This window comes from Hemitrygon akajei, chromosome 32, assembly GCF_048418815.1.
Source record: "Hemitrygon akajei chromosome 32, sHemAka1.3, whole genome shotgun sequence".
Classification (NCBI taxonomy): Eukaryota; Metazoa; Chordata; class Chondrichthyes; order Myliobatiformes; family Dasyatidae; genus Hemitrygon; species Hemitrygon akajei.
This window is the reverse complement of record NC_133155.1, coordinates 8,124,648-8,144,683: the sequence shown is the minus strand read 5'-3', so window position 1 is coordinate 8,144,683 and position 20,036 is coordinate 8,124,648. Positions and strand designations below refer to the sequence as shown.

Sequence of the window (20,036 nt, the reverse complement as noted above, 5' to 3'; positions counted from 1 at the left end):
CATGCGCGGCAACCGCTCGCCCCACCCTCGCGATGACGTCACGAGTGACCAGGTCTGCAAAGGACTGACCTGACTCATGCGAATCGGTCTTGATTTTGTGCCTTCGATGTTCTGACAGAGTAGCTCGATGTTTTGCGTACGAGTCCGACATGGCAAAACGTCGTGGGGCGAGGCTCTACCTCTCGCAGTTAATGTGAGGAAAGGCTGAACAAGGTTTCAGCCAATTGTTGCAAACATTTTCTACCATAACCAGCAGAAGGGGAAAGGGGCAGTGGGTGGTATTCAGGCAGACCAGGTCCTCCCTCTATTCATTATTCATTCTTTGCTGTCAAGAGATGATTGAAGATTACAACAGAATGCGACCTAAGCGGAACAAAATCAGGCGCACCACAACCAAACAAGCTGGTTTTAAGTCTATTGTCATAGAGAGCTTTTGATAGTAGCAGCACAATACAATGAAAGCAATTTAACAAACTTAAATAACAGATTAAATAAAAACCTGAAATGCTGGCAGAACTCAGCAGGCCAGACAGCATCTATGGGAGGAGGTAATAACGACGTTTCGGGCCGAAACCTTTCATCAGGAGTGAAATAAATAACAGATTTACTGCATAAACCTCCTTTGTACTATGTTTTCGTGATTTAAGTAAACAATAATATTGCTGAGAAAAAAAGATTATACAGAACGTGCAAATTAAACAAAGATACTGGTGCACGATAGAGACAAAAACCTATATAGTCTAAGTTAGTAGTAAGATATTTCAGGTCAATTCAAGAACCTGCTGGCAGTATGGGGAAGAAGCTGTTGAACCTTTTTGAGATGTGGGCCTTCAGGCTTGGATAATTCCTGTATAATGGCACCATTGAGAGGCCTTGGCCTCTCAATGATGGGGTTCCTTGCATATCTGGGACACCATCTCTTGATGCCCTCAGTGGTGGAGAAAGCTGTTCCTGTTTTAAAACTTGATCCATCCACTTTCTCTAACCTCCATATTAGGAGTTTGAAGAGATTTGGCATATCAACAAATACACTCAAAAACTTCTATAGTTGTACCATGGAGAGCATTCTGACAGGCTGCATCACTGTCTGGTATGGAGGGGCTACTGCACAGGACTGAAAGAAGCTGAACGTTATAAATCTAGTCAGCTCTATCTTGGGCACTAGCCTACAAAGTACCCAGGACATCTTGAGGGAGCAGTGTCTCAGAAAGGCAGCATCCATTATTAAGGACCTCCAACACCCAGAACATGCCCTTTTCTCACTGTTACCATCAGGTAGGAGATACAGAAGCCTGAAGGCACACTCAGCGATTCAGGAACAGCCTCTTCCTCTCTGCTATCCGATTCCTAAATGGACATTGAAGCTTTGGACACTACCTCACTTTTTTAAAAAATATACAGTATGCATTTGTTTTTTTCCCCACATTTTTAAAACCTATTCAATACATAATTGATTTACTTGTTTATTGTTTTATTTTATTATTTTTTCTCTGCTAGATCATGTATTACATTGAACTGCTGCTGCTAAGTTAACAAATTTCATGCCACATGCCAGTGATAATAAACTTGATTCTGAGCATTGGAGTTTCCTTACAAGGTAATGATGCAACCAGTCTTTTCACTATACAACTTTAGAAGTTTGTTAGCTTCCTATGACACATCAAAACTCAAACATCTAAGAAAGCAGAGACAGAGACATGCCTTCATCATTGCATCTATATGCTGGGTTCAGAATAAAGTCCTCTGAGATATTGACACTAAGGGACTTGAAGCTTTTCAACTGAACCATACACTAATCCTGACTTGTATAAAGCTGGAAGGTTATGCATCATTGTTTTGCACATATCATATTATTCCCAAAAGTGCATTCGAAACTTTCTCCTCTTGCTTATAAGCTACTGAAACTCAAGAGATCAGTTTAAAACATTGTTACATTAAATTAAAAAATGTCTTTGGTCATTTTGGTTTTAATCTTGAAAATACAAAATTCAAAGTAAATATATTATCAGAGCACATATTCATCACCACTTAAACCCTGAGATTCATTTTCTAGTGGGTATTCTCAAATCTATAGAATAACTAACAGAATCCATGAAAGACTGCCCAACTAGGGCATTCAATCAGTCTGCAGCAGACAAACTGCAAACATAAAATAAATAGATAGATAGATAGATACTTTATTCATCCCCATGGGGAAATTCAACTTTTTTTTCCAATGTCCCATACACTTGTTGTAGCAAACTAATTACATACAATACTTAACTCAGTAAAAAATATGATATGCATCTAAATCACTATCTCAAAAAGCATTAATAATAGCTTTTAAAAAGTTCTTAAGTCCTGGCGGTTGAATTGTAAAGCCTAATGGCATTGGGGAGTATTGACCTCTTCATCCTGTCTGAGGAGCATTGCATCGATAGTAACCTGTATTGACAACATGAGATAGAGTTCTTGAAATAAGTCCATTGGTTGTGGTAGCATTTCAATGATGGGGGAAGTGAAGAGCCTGATGGTTGAGGAGATGGTTGAACTGATCATGAACCTGGAGGTGTAAGCCCTAAGGCTCCAGTACCTTGCTGGTGCCATCAAGGAGGAAGAGAGCATCATTTACTTTCATAACTAATATGGATAGTCCAGCAGGCTGTTTTCCAAAAGGCCATAAAACTAATAATTTGGATGATACATTTATACAGACCCATTATATCAAATATAAATAATTTTTAAGTGGAAAAGAGGTCAGGCAGCTGTGGGAAGAGAAACAGTTAACATTTCAGGTTGAAGACCCTTCTGAACTCCATAGAATGCCTGACCTACTGAACATTTACACTGGTATTACAATTATGAGTACCTATCTAGCAAGCAATATGCTGCCAGTGGAAGTGATAGAAGCAGATATAATAGCAATGTTCATTGTTTGCACCATTTGTCTTTTGCACATTGTCAATTACAGTTTTTCATAAATTCCATTGTATTTCATTATTTTCCCATGCATGGCTGCAAGAAATTGAATCTCAAGGTGACATACATACTTTGATAATAAATCGACTCTGGGTTTGGTTTAAATTTAGAATTGTTCAGAGCTTCAGCATGACTTGCAAGTTTCTCCACTCACCCTTGTTTCCAACTTATAAATTCAAAGATACATACACTCACACATTTAAATCAACGTCACATTCATATGCAAATTCCAATACATTCCTAGCTCTTGAAACTTTAGTACCAATATGCTAGAACTTTAAATTATTTTGAAAATTAGTTTGGAAGGGAATTTCATGAGGAAGGCTCCAGGAGTAAACTCAGGGAAAAATTTGGAGCTGGAGTCCCAAGGCAGTCCTACATTGAATTGACTGTTGACTAGCAACTCTTGCAACACCGCTGATACCAAATTTTATCGGTCTTTGCCCTTCCTTTGGTTCATCAGATGCATGGAGAGGTAGAGCTTGCTACATGGGCAACAGCTTGCTCTCCATATTGTACTGTCCAGGCTTGTGCATCCAGACAGCTAGGACGCAATATCCATGGTCAACTCTATCTGAAGGAGGCCCTCGCCTCACCTAGACATGGTGAGGAGAGATGAAATACAGAAAGTGATACAAGAATTTACTTTAATTCAAAATTGATCATTTGAGGTTCTACAGATCCTACCAGAATTTAAGCATTACTCAGCATTCATTTGGCTTTGACTTCAGACATTTCAATTAATAACGGATCAATTACTGGAAGCCTGTATATGCAGAACAATTATATACTATCTTAAGGTCTTGGAAAAGAACTAAATGCTGATGCATAAATAATGGGTTTTGTGAATATTTCAGTTAATAACATTTTTAAAAATCAGTAAGATAGAATTAAATTGATTTATCTTGCAACTGTAGCTCTAAACTTATTACATACGTGATTAAGTGTAAAGAATGCTCAGTTATTGAGTATAATCAAGGCAGAAATTAAATTGTAGAATCCAGTGAATACAATTGATACTAGTCGTGGTGTGGAAGGTATGGCGAATTGGAAGAAAAGTTGAAGGATGGCCACTTATCTTTATAAGTGACAGCTGTCAGTTGCTCATATCTTGTGACATGGTCCTTCACAAGTTCTAACAAATAAAAGCACATTGAAAGAGCCCTCTTAACACTAATGACTTCATTTGTTGTTGGATTCAGTACATCCAAGTGTCTTGTATTTTCAAATCACATCCTTCAATAAATTTAATTAGAAAATAACTTAGTGATACTTAAGCTTTAAGATATGTCAACAATACTTCAGTCAATTAAAAAATGCATTCAAATAGACTAACTGCCCATAATGACATTGCTTTTGTGATAAACTATTGGGGCTGTGATTACCTGTATTATGGCATTAAATTTGAAGATCTAGACTTTCATAGCGGAGAGCACAAAATTTCAAGAACTAAATTAAGACACTCCATAATTTTAATTATTCTCATCATTCTGTACTTCTAGAATCTAAGGAATCCTGTGATATGTTGTACTTTAATTTGAGAGTGATTTACACATTTTCAAACAAATAAACGGTATTAAGTTTAATAAAGAAGCAGCTAGCTGTTCCTAACATCAGAGTCCAACTGATCACTTAGAAGACTTTTTCAGGGAATACATTTCCTTTTATTGTGAAAGTAAACCACTGTCTGAAACAAGGAATGCAGGCAAAAGGCAACAGTGCATTTTGTCAAAACTCAGCAAGATGAAACAAATTTTTGTTAAGCATTTGGCATTTAAGGAAATGGAATAATATTATTCAAAAAGGTACATTTTGAAAAGTGCAATTGGAAAATTGAAAAACAGTCAATGTTTTGGGTCAGGCCTTTCACCAGGACTGGAAAGGGAGGAGGAGAAAAAAAAAAACAACACAAAATAAGGTGGGGGAGAAGAGGCAGGAGGCTTCCTCTTCTGCCATGATGAGGCTAATCTCAGGCTGGAGAAACAATATCTCATTCCATCTAAGTAGCCTCCAACCTGATGGCATGAAATCAATGTTTCCGATTTGCAGTCATTTCTTTCCCCTACCTCTTCCAACTTCAATCCCCTACTCTGGCCTCTTACCTCTTCTTACCTGCCTACTCTTCTGATTCCTCCTTCTCCAGTCCTTTACCTTTCCCACTGATTTTTAACTCCTCCTCACAGCTTAACTAATCCCTATTCCCAAACTACCTGGTTTCATCTATCATCTTCTAGTTTATCATCTTTTGCCTCCTTATTCTGGCATCTTTCCACCTTCTTTTCAGTCCTGAAGGATTTTGGTCTGAAATGTCAACTTTTTTTTCCCCATTTCCATAGATGCTGCCTTGACCTGCTGACTTCCTCCAGCACTGTTGTCAAAAATATACTTTAGAATTTCAGTAACATATCTAACACATTACAAACACGAGGAAGTCTGCAGGTGGCAGAAATCCAAAGCAACATAAAATGCTGGAAGAATCAGGTTAGGTAGCATCTATGGAAATGAATAAGCAATTGACATTTCAAGCAGAGACCCTTCCACTGGACTTTTAAAACCCTCAATAGGTACAAGTCACAGCAATTGTGGCTAAACCTCTAGTGGTTTTTGAAAATTGGATGATCAGATACCATACTGAAGGCCAGTTTTGACCAAGACAGAATTGATAATAATGATTTGAATGCAAACACCAGCAGAAAAGATAAAAAAAAAACCTCTAACTGTAATTTCAGTATCTGTATGGTTACAGGGCAATCTTTTTACCCAATTTGTTTTATAACTTGTCTGACCTGGAGTTCTTGCACTGAACCTGCCGTATTAGTTGTGTTGTATGTATTAATAGTGTTCTGAAAAAATATTTCATTTCTTATTAGCTGCAATTCAAGACAGTGATCAAAAATTACAATCTTCAAAGACTACTGAATTCACAGCACGTAATTATCAATGGAAATATGCTTCCGTTTCAATGTGCTTAGTATACCCAATATTTCCAATCAAAGCAATTATACGAGACTCAAATGCTATACTGCAGCTTAGAGTAGAAGTTTAGTTTAATACAGAAAAACTATTAAGACTATGATCAAGGGCTGCATGTGATAAACAATACAATGAGTCTAGCATAGCCACAAATAACATTTAAACATTAAAATAAGGGAATTCTGAGACATTTTAGAAGAAAATGTGCTTTTGATATTTATTGAAATCACATTGAGCTCCAGATAAATCACAAAATACTGCATGTATGATTAGGCAAGATTCTGGGTGAAATAAAAGCTATTGCAATCTTAAATATTGTAGTTTGAAATAGGAATTTGAGTCAGCGATAATTGGTTTATCTCTATATAGAGGAATCCCTTCAAATTTCATTCATTATAACTAGTTAATAGATTAGTTATCAAACTAATTCCAAAAATTATAGCTACAAAACTATCTGTAAAGCTCTGAATAAGCACACAAGTTTCAAGAGACTGTGTTCCTTCAAAAGTATCCAACATCTGTATGATAAATAGGTGTGGGGAATCTTACTATTGATTCATGGAGCTGATCAAATTATATTTTTGGGAAATCAAACAGAACAGTAAATGCTTAAAATTAGAAAGGGAGATCAAAAGAATAAATTGTCCTGCAATCACTTGGAAACATCCAGTGTGATAGACCCGATTATTTTTATGGATTGATCACAACTTACTGTTTGCAACAGGGATACAATTTTTAATATATTGCAACATCCCTTCTACAAAGAAGGTACTGAAGACAAGCTGAACAAAGAATACATATGCTAATATGGCTGACTGAGCTGCACTCAGGGTGGTCAAGAAATTTTTAGTCATAATCTAGGAATATGGTATCCAACCAAAGTGGTTCTCGCATAAACCACTACAGCTTTAAGCCACAGAATCAAACTCCCGTATATTTGTAACAGACTCCAGCAGTACTAATATCACAATGATGCCAGTGCTTAAAAGTAGTGAAGAAACAATATTAGTACTAATCTATCACAAGATCTGTACCACTTTTCCCACTTAGCCCACTTGAAGAATTGGCACCTTTGTAATGCCCAAACAAAAAAATCTTCAATGCTTCCTTGTCCCAAAACATGAAAAGATTAAATATCAAAGTTCAGTAGTAAGTAGAAATTGAAAAGTTTGAAGAATCAAATGCTCTTCATCTTTTCCAGGCCTTATGTAGTAGGTTTCAGTGCACCGTGTCAGCAGAAATCCAAGTCTGAAAACAAGCACAATGTAACTTTTCAAAACTTGTCACATTAAAAACACCTACTACTAGTCGTCCAAATCGATTAGAATATCCCACTTACAGAAAGTAGAAATAAAAACAAGTGTAGACATGAATAATACAAAACTTTGATTCAAAACATTTTTATAGTAACACAATACTAGAATCAATAAAGTCTAAAGAAACAGATTGTTCAGAAGTCATTTTTTAAATGAATAATTATTCTTAAACTCAACCAATGAAAGGGCAACCTTCCCATAACCCTAGGCCTGTTAGCTAGCTTTCCAAAAGCAACACATAGCCAAAGGCTGGTACTCTGGTATTGAATGATCACACTTCAAATAAAATCCACTTCCAGAAGGACAACATGGTCTCAGTTTGAATGTTGAGACAAGTACAGATGGTTGAAAGCATTAAAATGATTGCATCTCAAAATGGATTGTTTCATTAGGAATTCAATTATTCTAGAACTGGAATAGCATTTGAACACTACTTTTAGTGGTGTGGCTCTTTAATCCATACAGTGCAGGACATGAAGTAGCAAGCCTAAGATCAGAACAAGTCTGGCAAGCTGTACTTAAGTAAGTTGTCCCTGGGTGAAAAGTTGTATTTGCCATTGAGATATTACCTGAAAACTACGTTTAAAATGAACAGGTCAGTCAGCATACCTGATTTCTAAGCACAAGCTTTTCTATCTAAAACTGTTAGAAGAGTATTTATTCCCAGATTGGAGCAATCTCATTCTCCCAATTTATGCTCCTGCAATTATTCTTACATACTTGTCCATTGGTAAATTTAACCATCCTCACCCTCTCATGGATCTCCCACCAACCAATTATACAAGGGGAGATTTACAGTAGGCATTTAGCATGTCTTTGTGATGTGGGAAGGAACTGCAGGAGTTGGGGAAAGCCAAGCAACTCAGGGAAAACAATAAATTCTACAGTGAGCACAGGAGATCAGATGCAATCCCTGGCCAGTTACTCTATCCGCAGTGTCACCACACCAGTTTCAAAACATCCCATGGGATTTGGGTGACAAGATTCTCAGCTTTATTGAAAGCTACTTAATTGTTGCTGATTCTGGGCACCCTGTTTATAAATGATGAAAACTGGCTTGTGCAGACTTGTGCTAAATTTTTTAGTTTGGTGACAAATTGTATAGCTGACCACTTCCTATTGGAGGAATGTATTCACGTGGTTTTGTGATGTATTAACAGGATGTGCTTGGGAGAAAGTCACCTTCAGCACCCTAATCAGGTTGCATAGAAGGAGATTCAAACAACACACTCATAGATTGATAAAATGTAAGATGACAGCTGATTTCTAAAGTTTTAAAGTAAGAAATTTTAAAGCAGTTCACGGGTTTAATCTATTTCAGTTTTAGATCAATATTAAAATCTGTACTAAAACATGGGCTCAATATCAGAACCAATTAACCCAAATAAAAAGATTCATGTCTCAATTTTATGACTGAAAACAATTCAATTGCACAAATTCTTGGAAGAACTTCATCTAATTATGCAAAATTAGCAAAGACTTATTAGCACATAATGAAATAAGATTCCCCATCTTCCATATTTGGTTTATGACTTCTGTCACCAGATTATTAATGCAAACCCCTGAAAACTGCAACAATAAATTAATCACTGTGCTGTCTCCTCATAATGAGTAATCTCAGGCATTCTGAAACCAAAATGCCAGATTCCTTTTTCTTAGAGTAACTTTGGAAAAACTTCTCACCCATATCCAAGTTGTGCTTTTATTTATGCCTGTACATCTACCAGCTCAGGGGGCAAAGGAGACTTGGGATGTTTACTCTCAAAATGCTGTTTGAAGGTTTTAGGATCTGGCATCTGTGTCTGGAAAAAAAAACAGAAAATAGACAGTAAATACTATGTAATTCAATTATCTCAATGTCCAGTAAAACTGAAGTCCAACAAAATGCTACAGTTACACATACTCTTGATAAGGCCACATTTGAAATATCGTGTTGTAGCTATGTTTGCCATATCTCATTGACCTTGGAAGAAGTGCAACACATTCAAATGAAATTACAAACAGATTCAGACTAAATTATAAATGCATTAAAATTATAGTTCAAAACTAATTAAATGTTCAAAGTAAATTATAAAAGCACATAAAATCACTATATAAACCACGAGGAAATCTGCAGATGCTGGAAATTCAAACAACGCACACAAAATGCTGGTGGAACACAGCAGGCCAGGCAGCATCTATAAGGAGAAGCACTGTCAATGTTTCGGGCCGAGACCCTTCGTCAGGACTAACTGAAAGGAGAGATACTAAGAGATTTGAAAGTAGTGGGGAGAGGGGAAATGCGAAATGATAGAAGACCAGAGGGGGTGGGATGAAGCTAAGAGCTGCAAAGGTGATTGGCGAAAGTGATACAGAGCTGGAGAAGGGAAAGGATCATGGGACGGGAGGCCTCGGGAGAAAAAAAGGGGGGGAAGCACCGGAGGGAGATGGAGAACAGGCAGAGTGATGGGCAGAGAGAGAGAGAGAGAGAGAAAAACAACTAAATATGTCAAGGATGGGATAAGAAGGGGAGGAGGGGCATTAATGGAAATTAGAGAATTCAATGTTAAGGGGCTTCCCTTCTTCCACTATCAACTCTGCTCTCAAACGCATCTCTCCCATTTCCCACACATCTGCTCTCACCCCATCCGCCCGCCATCCCACTCAGGATAGGGTTCCCCTTGTCCTCACCTACCACCCCACCAGCCTCCAGGTCCAACGTATAATTCTCCGTAACTTCTGCCACCTCCAACGGGATCACACTACCCAGCACATCTTTCCCTCCGCCCCCCCTCCCTTCTGCTTTCCACAGGGATCGTTACCTACGCAACTCCCTTGTCCACTCGTCCCCCCATCCCTTCCCACCGACCCCCCTATGACACATCCTTGTAAACGGAACAAGTGCTACACCTGCCCTTACACTTCCTCCCTCACCACCATTCAGGGCCCCAGACAGTCCTTCCAGGTGAGGCGACACTTCACCTGTGAGTCAGCTGGTGTGGTATACTGCGTCCGGTGCTCCCGGTGTGGCCTTTTATATATTGGTGAGACCCAACGCAGACTGGGAGACCGTTTCGCTGAACACCTACGCTCGGTCCACCACAGAAAGCAGGATCTCCCAGTGGCCACACATTTTAATTCCACATCCCATTCCCATTCTGATACGTCTATCCATGGCCTCCTCTACTGTCAAAATGAATCCAAACTCATGTTGGAGGAACAACACCTCATATACCGGCTGGGTAGCCTCCAACCTGATGGCATGAACATTGACTTCTCTCAGTGGAGGATGCTATCACGTATTTGCTGCACAAATCACTCTCTCACCTAGAGGGGATCAGTTGTGCTGTGAGGATTACATTCCTTGACTTCTCTAGTGCCTTTAACACCATCCAGCCCAAGATCTTAAGGCACAAACTAACGGAGATGGGAGTAGACTCTCACATGGTGGATTGGATAGTGGACTACTTGACAGATAGACCTCAGTATGTGCGGTTGGGAGACTGTAGGTCTGACACGGTGGTCAGCAGCACAGGGGCGCCGCAGGGAACCGTACTCTCTCCGGTCCTGTTCACCCTGTACACATCAGACTTCCAATATAACTCGGAGTCCTGCCATGTGCAGAAGTTCGCTGATGACACGGCCATAGTGGGGTGTGTCAGGAATGGACAGGAGGAGGAGTATAGGAAACTGATACAGGACTTTGTGATATGGTGCAACTCAAACTACCTGCGTCTCAATATCACCAAGACCAAGGAGATGGTGGTGGACTTTAGGAGATCTAGGCCTCATATGGAGCCAGTGATCATTAATGGAGAATGTGTGGAGCAGGTTAAGACCTACAAGTATCTGGGAGTACAGTTAGACGAGAAGCTAGACTGGACTGCCAACACAGATGCCTTGTGCAGGAAGGCACAAAGTCGACTGTACTTCCTAAGAAGGTTGGCGTCATTCAATGTCTGTAGTGAGATGCTGAAGGTGTTCTATAGGTCAGTTGTGGAGAGCGCCCTCTTCTTTGTGGTGGCGTGTTGGGGAGGAAGCATTAAGAAGAGGGACGCCTCACGTCTTAATAAGCTGGTAAGGAAGGCGGGCTCTGTCGTGGGCAAAGTACTGGAGAGTTTAACATCGGTAGCTGAGCGAAGGGCGCTGAGTAGGCTACGGTCAATTATGGATAACTCTGAACATCCTCTACATAGCACCATCCAGAGACAGAGAAGCAGTTTCAGCGACAGGTTACTATCGATGCAATGCTCCTCAGACAGGATGAAGAGGTCAATACTCCCCAATGCCATTAGGCTTTACAATTCTACCGCCAGGACTTAAGAACTTTTTAAAAGCTATTATTAATGCTTTTTGAGATAGTGATTTAGATGCATATCATATTTTTTTTTACTGAGTTAAGTATTGTATGTAATTAGTTTTGCTACAACAAGTGTATGGGACATTGGAAAAAAAGTTGAATTTCCCCATGGGGATGAATAAAGTATCTATCTATCTATCTATCATTTCCGTTAATGCCCCTCCTCCCCTTCTTACCCCGTCCCTGACATATTTAGTTGTTTTTTTCTCTCTCTCTGCCTGTTCTCCATCTCCCTCTGGTGCTTCCCCCCCCCCCACCTTTCTTTCTCCCGAGGCCTCCTGTCCCATAATCCTTTCCCTTCTCCAGCTCTGTATCACTTTCGCCAATCACCTTTCTAGCTCTTAGCTTCATCCCACCCCCTCCGGTCTTCTCCTATCATTTCGCATTTCGCCCTCCCCCCACTACTTTCAAATCTCTTCATATCTCTCCTTTCAGTTAGTCCTGACGAAGGGTCTCGGCCCGAAACGTCGACAGTGCTTCTCCTTATAGATGCTGCCTGGCCTGCTGTGTTCCACCAGCATTTTGTGTGTGTTATATAAACCATGAGATTTTTTTTTGACAATACTCAATAAATCCTTAATAGAATACTAAACATAATAGAATCAATGAAAGATTGCACCAATTGGGCGTTCAACCAGTATGCAAAAGACACTGTGTGAATACTAAAAGAAATAATAATCAATGAGCAATAAATATCAAAAAGAGATGGAGTCCTTGAAAGTGAATCCATAGGTTGTGGGAACATTTCAATGAGACAAGTGAAATTATCCCCTTGGGTTCAAGAGGCCAATTTAAATGTAAAATACGATAAATGATGTTGATAGGGAAAATAGCGCCATACATCTCAGACTAGGAAACATTATAGCAGAACCCTTTCAGAAGTTAAGTACAATGGATTCCGGTTAATTAGAATACATTGGGACCAGTATATTTTGGCCCAATTAGCTGAAGTTTCATGGAATAGTTAAAAAGTTTAAAAAAGAAACTACCATTTAACTGAGTAATACATTATGTATTTGAATGAAATACAGAACAAGTTAGAACACCATCAATACTATTACAGTACTATAAAACTATTAGTTCTAATAGTTATTGACAGGAATAATGCAGTGTACTCTGCCTTTTTTTGAATGACTGTAAATGAACAAAATCAGCGCAGACACCTAGTGTAGACAATGGACTGCATTCATACAATGTTATTGACAATTGCAATCTCCAAATCTTTTTTCATTATAACATTCCAGATGATTATTGATACCTTCAAATTCTTTGCAGTTCCTAACTTAAAGTACTGAAATTGTTTCAATTTTACTCCTGACTGTTTCTGGCATCTCCAACCCTCAAAACTTGAAATCGCAGTGAGCAAAACAGATCTGATTTCTCATTTCTTACTGCTCATTTCTCATCAACCAGTGAGAAAAATCAATTCTTTTTGAATACAAGCATGCATAACTGATCCTACTTAAGCACAGTGCAGGATCTAATGGCCACACAAGTGCACGTGTCTGACGTTAGCTAGAAACTGTCCGACAACAGTCTCCCAGCCCAATTAAACAGCATAGTTGTTATTCTTTAGTTGTCCCAAATCATGGCAGCAGCTTATTAACTGATGGCCCAATTAACCAGAATCCAGTACTTCTATTAAAAGATAGTTGGAGATTCTCATATCAAATGTTAATCTTTCTTTCTCGATCTTTTTATTGAATTTTTCAAAGACAAATACATAGCAGTCATAATAGTACAAAGGGAGTGGGAGTACATTGTTGGCAATTAACACGTGAATAGAAACTCTAGGTAACACCAACATAATTGACCTCCCAAACTCTTAAAATAGACAAGATACAAGGAAATAAAAAGATGGAAAAAACCCCAAATTGAAAAATCAAAAACAAAGTAAACTAAACAGAACTAAAACTAAACAAAGCTGGGCTATTCTTGGGGAAACCATTGAGATGTAGTTGGAGGATTCATCTCTTTCCAATTCAATTAAATTGAAGAATAGTAAGCAAAGGTACGAATAGAAATGAGGTAAAATACGGCATATAGAGTTAGATCATGTCAGCCAATTTTATTGAGCAACAAAGGTGGCAGAAGGTGAGTAAATGGTAATGACGGAAGAACAACAATGCCTTTACAAGTTTGGATGGAGTGCAACTTGGCCAGGAAAATGCAGTGAATGCCCTTGTCCTTTTTGCAGATGTCACAGATTTGGGAGGTAGATGAACACGTTGCAACCACTTACTGCTAGTAGTCAAGGGCATAAATATTTATTGCAATGGATTGGTCATCATTAGCACCAACTACGTCATCATGGATGGTGGAAAGATTCTAAGGCAGGGTTCCCAACTTGGGGTCCATGGACGCCTCAGTTAATGGTAGGGGTCCCAAGTTGAAAACCCTTGCTCTAGGGTGTGAAGAGAAGAGGCATTCATCATAGCATACCCAGTCTCCAATCTGATCTTACAGCCACATTATTTGGCTGGTGCAGTTGTGGTCTTTAGCAGGACAATTACATGGGAGACTTGACAAGGGGTAACACCACTAAATAATAAGAGGCAAAGGCTCGACTCACTTGTGCAATTTGTGAATATAACCAATTAATCAGGTTGGTTTTTATTAAGCTTACACTCTTGAAATTAGTCAGGCAACTTTATTTTAAAATCAAAACTCATCACAATTTCAACACAAAACCATGAGTACTGCAGTTATTAAATACAAACACAAAATGCTGGCAGAACTCAGCAGGCCAGACAGCATCTATGGGAGGAGGTAGTGATGACGTTTCAGGCCGAAACTCTTCATCAGGAGGGTTACTACAGTTATGTTCCTCTCAAAGACATTTTAAGCACAACTTAAATCGTTTTGTGAACCTGTTCTTCCCTACCTTGCAGACTGGACATGTGTGCACAAGCGCTGCCTTTGCTGCTGCCTTCTGATCAGATCCCCCTTTCTTCTTTTCAGCTTGTCTCTTGGCATTCTTCTGCTGGGCCTGGATCTTCTGCTGTCCACGAGCCATGATGAAATTCTGGAAATCTACTAAAAAGTAAAGCTTCAGTTACTCTTCATACGAGTGCATCAGAGATACAGCAGAAACTAGCAAAATATTTATACTCCACTATTTAAAAAAACATTAAAATAGAAAAATCCCAAACTAAGCAAAATCACAAACATTCCATGCAAATCAAAGGCACACTTTCACAGACTGTTCCCAATAAACAAGGTCCAATAGAAAGAAAAAAAAAGACAAAATAACTTTAGGAATGAAAAGCATGTGTATCATAGATTACAAATGCAAAACTGAATAAGTTGTTAGTGCAAGCAGAAATTTTAAAAATGAAATTCATATAACCCTTATGACACAGCATCTTCAGTCAATGTATGCCAAGCCTCTGCACAGAAGGGTTTTAAATAACATTTGACACTGAACCACAAGAAAATAATAAGTAACAAAAGAAAAACTTGATCATTGAGTTCAATTTTTAAAGGAGCATTTAATGCAGTTAGATTGTTTAAGGAAGGTGAGATTCCAGAGTTAGAAACTGAACATATTATTGTGCTGGAGAAATGAAATTCAAATATTACTAAGAACCAAAATTGGAGAATAGCAAATCTAATGATTGTAGGACAGGGAAAAAATCGTAATAGGAAGAAAACAATCATCAAATCATAAACACTCTTATAAAAGAGGATTTTTGTACATTGAGACAAAATGAGTACTTGAGTTTTGTAATTACCTCCGGTAATTTTATATATATATATATATATATATATATATATATATATATACACACACACACACACACACACACACACACACATACACACACAACCCCAACAGGTACACAACACAGCAGGCCCTTCGACCCATCTTGTCCATACCGAACTATTTAAACTGCCTCCACGCCCGTAGCATCCACACTACTTAAATGTTGAGGTAACAAAGAGGTCTGGATAAATGTTTCAGCAAATGATCTGAATGAGGGTCACAAACTATTTCAGCAAATTGGAAATAGGCATGCAGAAGATTCTTATTTATCATCACATGGTCAAATATGACATCATGGATGGAATAAAAGGTTTAATATAAGTGGTATGGTGGCATAGAGGCAGAGCAATTAATGCTGCTGGTCCACACTCTAGCACCATGGATTTGATTTTGGTCACAAATCTTGTTAGTGTGGGATTAATATTCTCCTTATGGCTACCAGGGTTTCTTCCAGGTGCTCTAGCTTCCTTCCACTGCCCTATTGATAGGTTACAAAACCACTGTATGTAGAAGTCAAAGTACATTATCAAAGTACTGATTATATAGTTTTATAAATTACATGTAAATCACTGAGTTGGTCAAAAGGTTGGACTGCAATTCACACGATAAATGAACAGTCATCTACTTTATTTATTTATTGAGATACAACATGGAATAGGCCCTTCCTGCCCTTTGAGCTGTGCCACCCAGCAACACAATTTAACCCTAGCCTAATCACAGTTACTTGCCTCCAAATCAAAAGACTCCTTGAAAATTACGCAACATCGCCACTGACCTCAAATTTTCACTAGGGACTGCCCAAATTGTGCTAATTTTACTTTAAGGATGAGTACGTCAAACCCCTGCTTCAATAGCAGAAACAACCTAGCCATCCCAATGAGCATACTTAGCCCCAACTATGAATGAATCTGTCTTTCCCACACGAACATCTCAGAACTGTAATGGAAGTATGCCAGTCAATCTTCAGTTAATGCCCAATAAATAAAGTTATGGCTGTAATACAGATCTCAGTGGATGTGGGAAAACAGGACCAAGAAAACTAGACAGCTGAAAGCAGTTTAAAAAAGAGCCAAGATAAGAGTTGATTTTTATCCTGTAAAGTCCTGTGACCTTAAATCACAATAAACAAGTCCACTCTGCTAAAAAATACATACTGTGCTTTATTTTTATTATCAGTACTTTGTCAGTGCAGCTCTCAGAGTCCAACCCTGCGTCTGCATCATGAGGGGTGGAAACAACAGGACTCTGGTGAAGCTGTACAGGCCAGTCCCCTGTACAGTGGATGCAATGGATTACAGAAACACTGAATTCCAACCATACCATCGACTTTGGACAACGGAGACGGGAGGCCTATGCTCCAATGAGATAGTAGGGTCCAAGAAGAGAAGGCAACTTTGTGTGTGCATCAGAATCACGCCAGTGTAAAGCACAAAATACCCTCATCGTATCAACAGCCCTCACACACATAATCTTTCCAAATTAACAGAAAAAGCAGCAAGCTATAAACTTGTGGACAGTTTGAAGACTTAGGAAGCACTCTGAGGTATTAGTCAAGACAGAAGCCCGTAGATTCAATACAGTCCAGATACAGGCTCATAACTTAGGGTCATTTTAGTGTAGCACTACATCATCCTTTGGCATCAGAAAGCATAGAAGAACAGGAAAGGCCATTACAATAATAATGGACGATGCTCTCTTACCGAGTATTCCCTGCATTTATTTTAAATTTCAACCTTCTGTTTAGAAAACAAAGCCAAAGTCAACATGAACCTATTTAACTTCGTTTCACACACACTATAACTGCGCGGGGAATCTGAAAGAAGCGAGCTTCATAAGAAAACAAAATAAACTAACAACATCTGCTCGAGTGTGGGACGCTACTTTCCGAAAGGTGTATTAGCACCCTCTTAATTCAACCATAACAAAAGACAATGCTCCTCTCCTGTGGTACTAACATTCAAGAACCGGCAGCTCTCCAGAGACTGCGAATCGGCTCCCGAACAACGAGCGTGAAAGGCAACAAGCAACGCCAACGTGAAGCCGGATTACCGGGTGCACAGGCCGAGGCGCGGCGTGTGGCCTGCAACAGGGCTACAGCCCACCCTCCCTCACTAAAGGCACAGCGCTCACCCCGCCCCCGCGACTCGCAGCAAAACAACCCCGAGCTTCAAGCCCAAGAACTGTCTGACCAAGTGGCCGAGACTCACCGGCTGGCTCCGACAGACACCACACAGCCCGCTAACGACGCTCGCCCGTACTCAGCAGAGGCGGGGTCCAACGACTCCGGAAGTGACGACATTAAGCCCAAGCCCCGGGAGGTGAAAAAAATGCGGGGACTCGCGCCGAGGATCACGTGAGCACTACAGCGGGTGATCACGTGGGCATTAAAGGCTGCGGAAAAGATACAACCAAAATTCATGGCAACATTTTGTCTTCTTATCCAATCTTATTCTCCACGTCTAATAAAATCACACCGAGAGATTCCAAAGCAATAAACTGGTTTATCGTCACTTTTATTGTTGCTGTACCGAAGTCTACATTTTTAACCTTTGGAAATTACGCTCCGAGACGTTCAACGCATGTTTTCATCAATGGTATTTGTCTAGAGCCCTGCCGCAGTACTATCAGTTGGAAAACATTTAGAAAGCGCCTTTTAAATCTGTATCCTTCTCAAACACTTTGAAAAGAAAGTGACGAAATCATTTCAAGGATAATTCTTCGGGTGCACTGTAAGGAAGCTAGATCGGGAAATGTAGGTTGAGTATTATCGCAATACAAAAGCTGCACATGGATATTACATGTGAAAAACAAAATGTGCATTTAACATGTGACGTTATAGTATTGAAGGGCAAACAGGCGCCATTTATAAATAATACGGTAACATATTGGGCTCGCTATTATTAGTTTTCTCTGTTTCGGACTGCCAATGACTGCGTGGTAAACAGTTTAAAGAGGCCATCCAATGTATTGGTTATATGTTTTTTTTTCACTTTTCTTCGCCCCGAAAACATCTACCTCCCCACCCACGAGAGATGCTGTCACCTCTCCCATTTAGTCTGCAGATAGACTGTAAGCTGATGAAAAAGAAATCTGTCATTACGGAGGAAACTGGGGGTTTGGGGGGAGTTAAAGGAGGGAGGGAGGGAGGAAGGGGAGTGGAGTTTAGGGGAAGCAAGTTCATGTTCACAAGCTGCGGACTTGCGTGAAAGCAAGTATTTCTTGTGCCACCTCTAATTGTCCTCCAAACATTCTGTCATGAAGTTTGCTCTATTATCGCTGTATCTTTCAAAAATCAGGCTCTCTTCCTGTCAAGCAATATTCCTTTAAGATAACATTTGTCTGGGACACATTACCTCATCGGAAATTAACCTTGGGAAGTGGTCTGAGTTAAACCTGAAGGATTAAGGGACACTTTGACATCAGGGGAGTTGGGAATGTGGTTAAAATAATGTAGTCAGGTCAAGTCAAATCAAGTCCTGTTTATTGTCGCGTAACTGTATACATGTATACTGTCAAACGAGACAACGTTTCTCCGAACCAGGGAGTAAAGTACAGTAGTACACATAACACACAATAACACAGGAAAGTAAGAATTAAATCTACAGTTGAATTATGCACAGATAAAGTGCATACATTAAACATTATGAGATACAGTACAAATTATCTGTTGACACATCAAATGTGATAATAGAAGGGAATTCAGAAGCCTGAGGGAAGAAATGGTTTCCCATCCCAACCGTTCTTGTCTTTATGCAATGGAGTCTCCTGCTTGATGGTAGAAAGTCAGAGAGGATGCTGGGATCCTTAATAATACTAAGGGCCCTGCAAACACAGCACTCCTGATAAATGTCCCTGATAGATGGTAGGGAGACCCCTATGATCCTCTTGGCCTTTCTCACGGAAGGAAGGAGAACAAGAATTCAGAAAGTTAGAGTCCACATGGAGGTTCTCAACCTGATGTGGCAACTGTCCATTTTCCTCCAGGAAACTGGGTTTGGATGGGTGGATATAACGTGGTTGGCATAGACTCATTGGGCCAAAGGACCTTTTCTCATTTCTTGATTTCTTCTTCTGGTATTTTTTCTCTTTTTTTTCTTTTCTCCTACCCCTTCCTTCTTCCACTCCTCACTCTGGCCTCTTACATCTTTTCCTCACCTGCCTATCACCTCCCTCCCCTTGGTGCCCCTCCTTCTTCCCTTTCTCCTTTGGTCCACTCTCCTCTTCTATCAGATTCCTTTACCTCTCCTGCCAACCTGGCTTCACTTATCATCTTCCAGCTATCCTCCTTCTCCTCCCACCACCTTTATTCCAGTGCCATCCCTTTTCCAATCCAGATGAAGGGTCTTGGCCTGGAAAGTCGACTATTTATTAATTTCTGTAGATGCTGCCTGACCTGCTGAGTTCCTCCAGTATTTTGTGCGTGTGTTGCTCTGTACCCTTCCTCTTGGTCTATAACCTGCTGCGTTTCTCTAGCATATTGGTTTTCCTTCTGGTGTGAGCTTGAAATAAGGACTGGGGAACAGGGTTGGTGCGTTTGCCAAGAATATATCAAAGTTCAAAGTGAATTTATTATCAAAGTGTGTATATGTCACCATACACAACCGTGAGACTGATCTTCTTTTGGGCATACTCAATAAATCCAAAAACCATTATAGAAACAATGGAGATTGTACCCAACAGGACG

The 20,036-nt window shown here is 39.6% G+C and overlaps 1 protein-coding gene across 2 annotated transcripts; it reads right to left on the bottom strand.

Moving 5' to 3' along the window:
* Positions 1–6,121: 6,121 nt before the first annotated feature.
* On the bottom strand, positions 6,122–17,702 carry LOC140719688 (zinc finger protein 706-like). Of its 2 annotated transcripts, none has more exons than XM_073034488.1 (4): positions 17,560–17,702; positions 14,471–14,622; positions 8,931–9,049; positions 6,122–7,179 (listed from the first exon to the last, which is right to left on the bottom strand). In XM_073034488.1, the coding sequence occupies exons 2-3, from the start codon at positions 14,600–14,602 to the stop codon at positions 8,954–8,956; spliced, it is 228 nt and encodes a 75-aa protein (XP_072890589.1). In that variant the 5' UTR covers positions 14,603–14,622; positions 17,560–17,702; the 3' UTR covers positions 6,122–7,179; positions 8,931–8,953. The 2 variants fall into 2 exon arrangements, with proteins under 2 accessions (XP_072890589.1, XP_072890590.1); XM_073034489.1 differs by having other exon boundaries at positions 14,471–14,619; positions 17,560–17,689.
* Between the last annotated feature and the right edge of the window lie 2,334 nt (positions 17,703–20,036).

Coding starts and splice junctions, on each gene's coding strand:
- LOC140719688 (XM_073034488.1), bottom strand. CDS start 14,602: ATGGCTCGTGGACAGCAGAAGATCCAGGCCCAGCAGAAGAATGCCAAG. Junction 9,050..14,470: donor ACACATGTCCAGTCTGCAAG/GTAGGGAAGAAC, acceptor TTTTTTTTCCAG/ACACAGATGCCAGATCCTAA.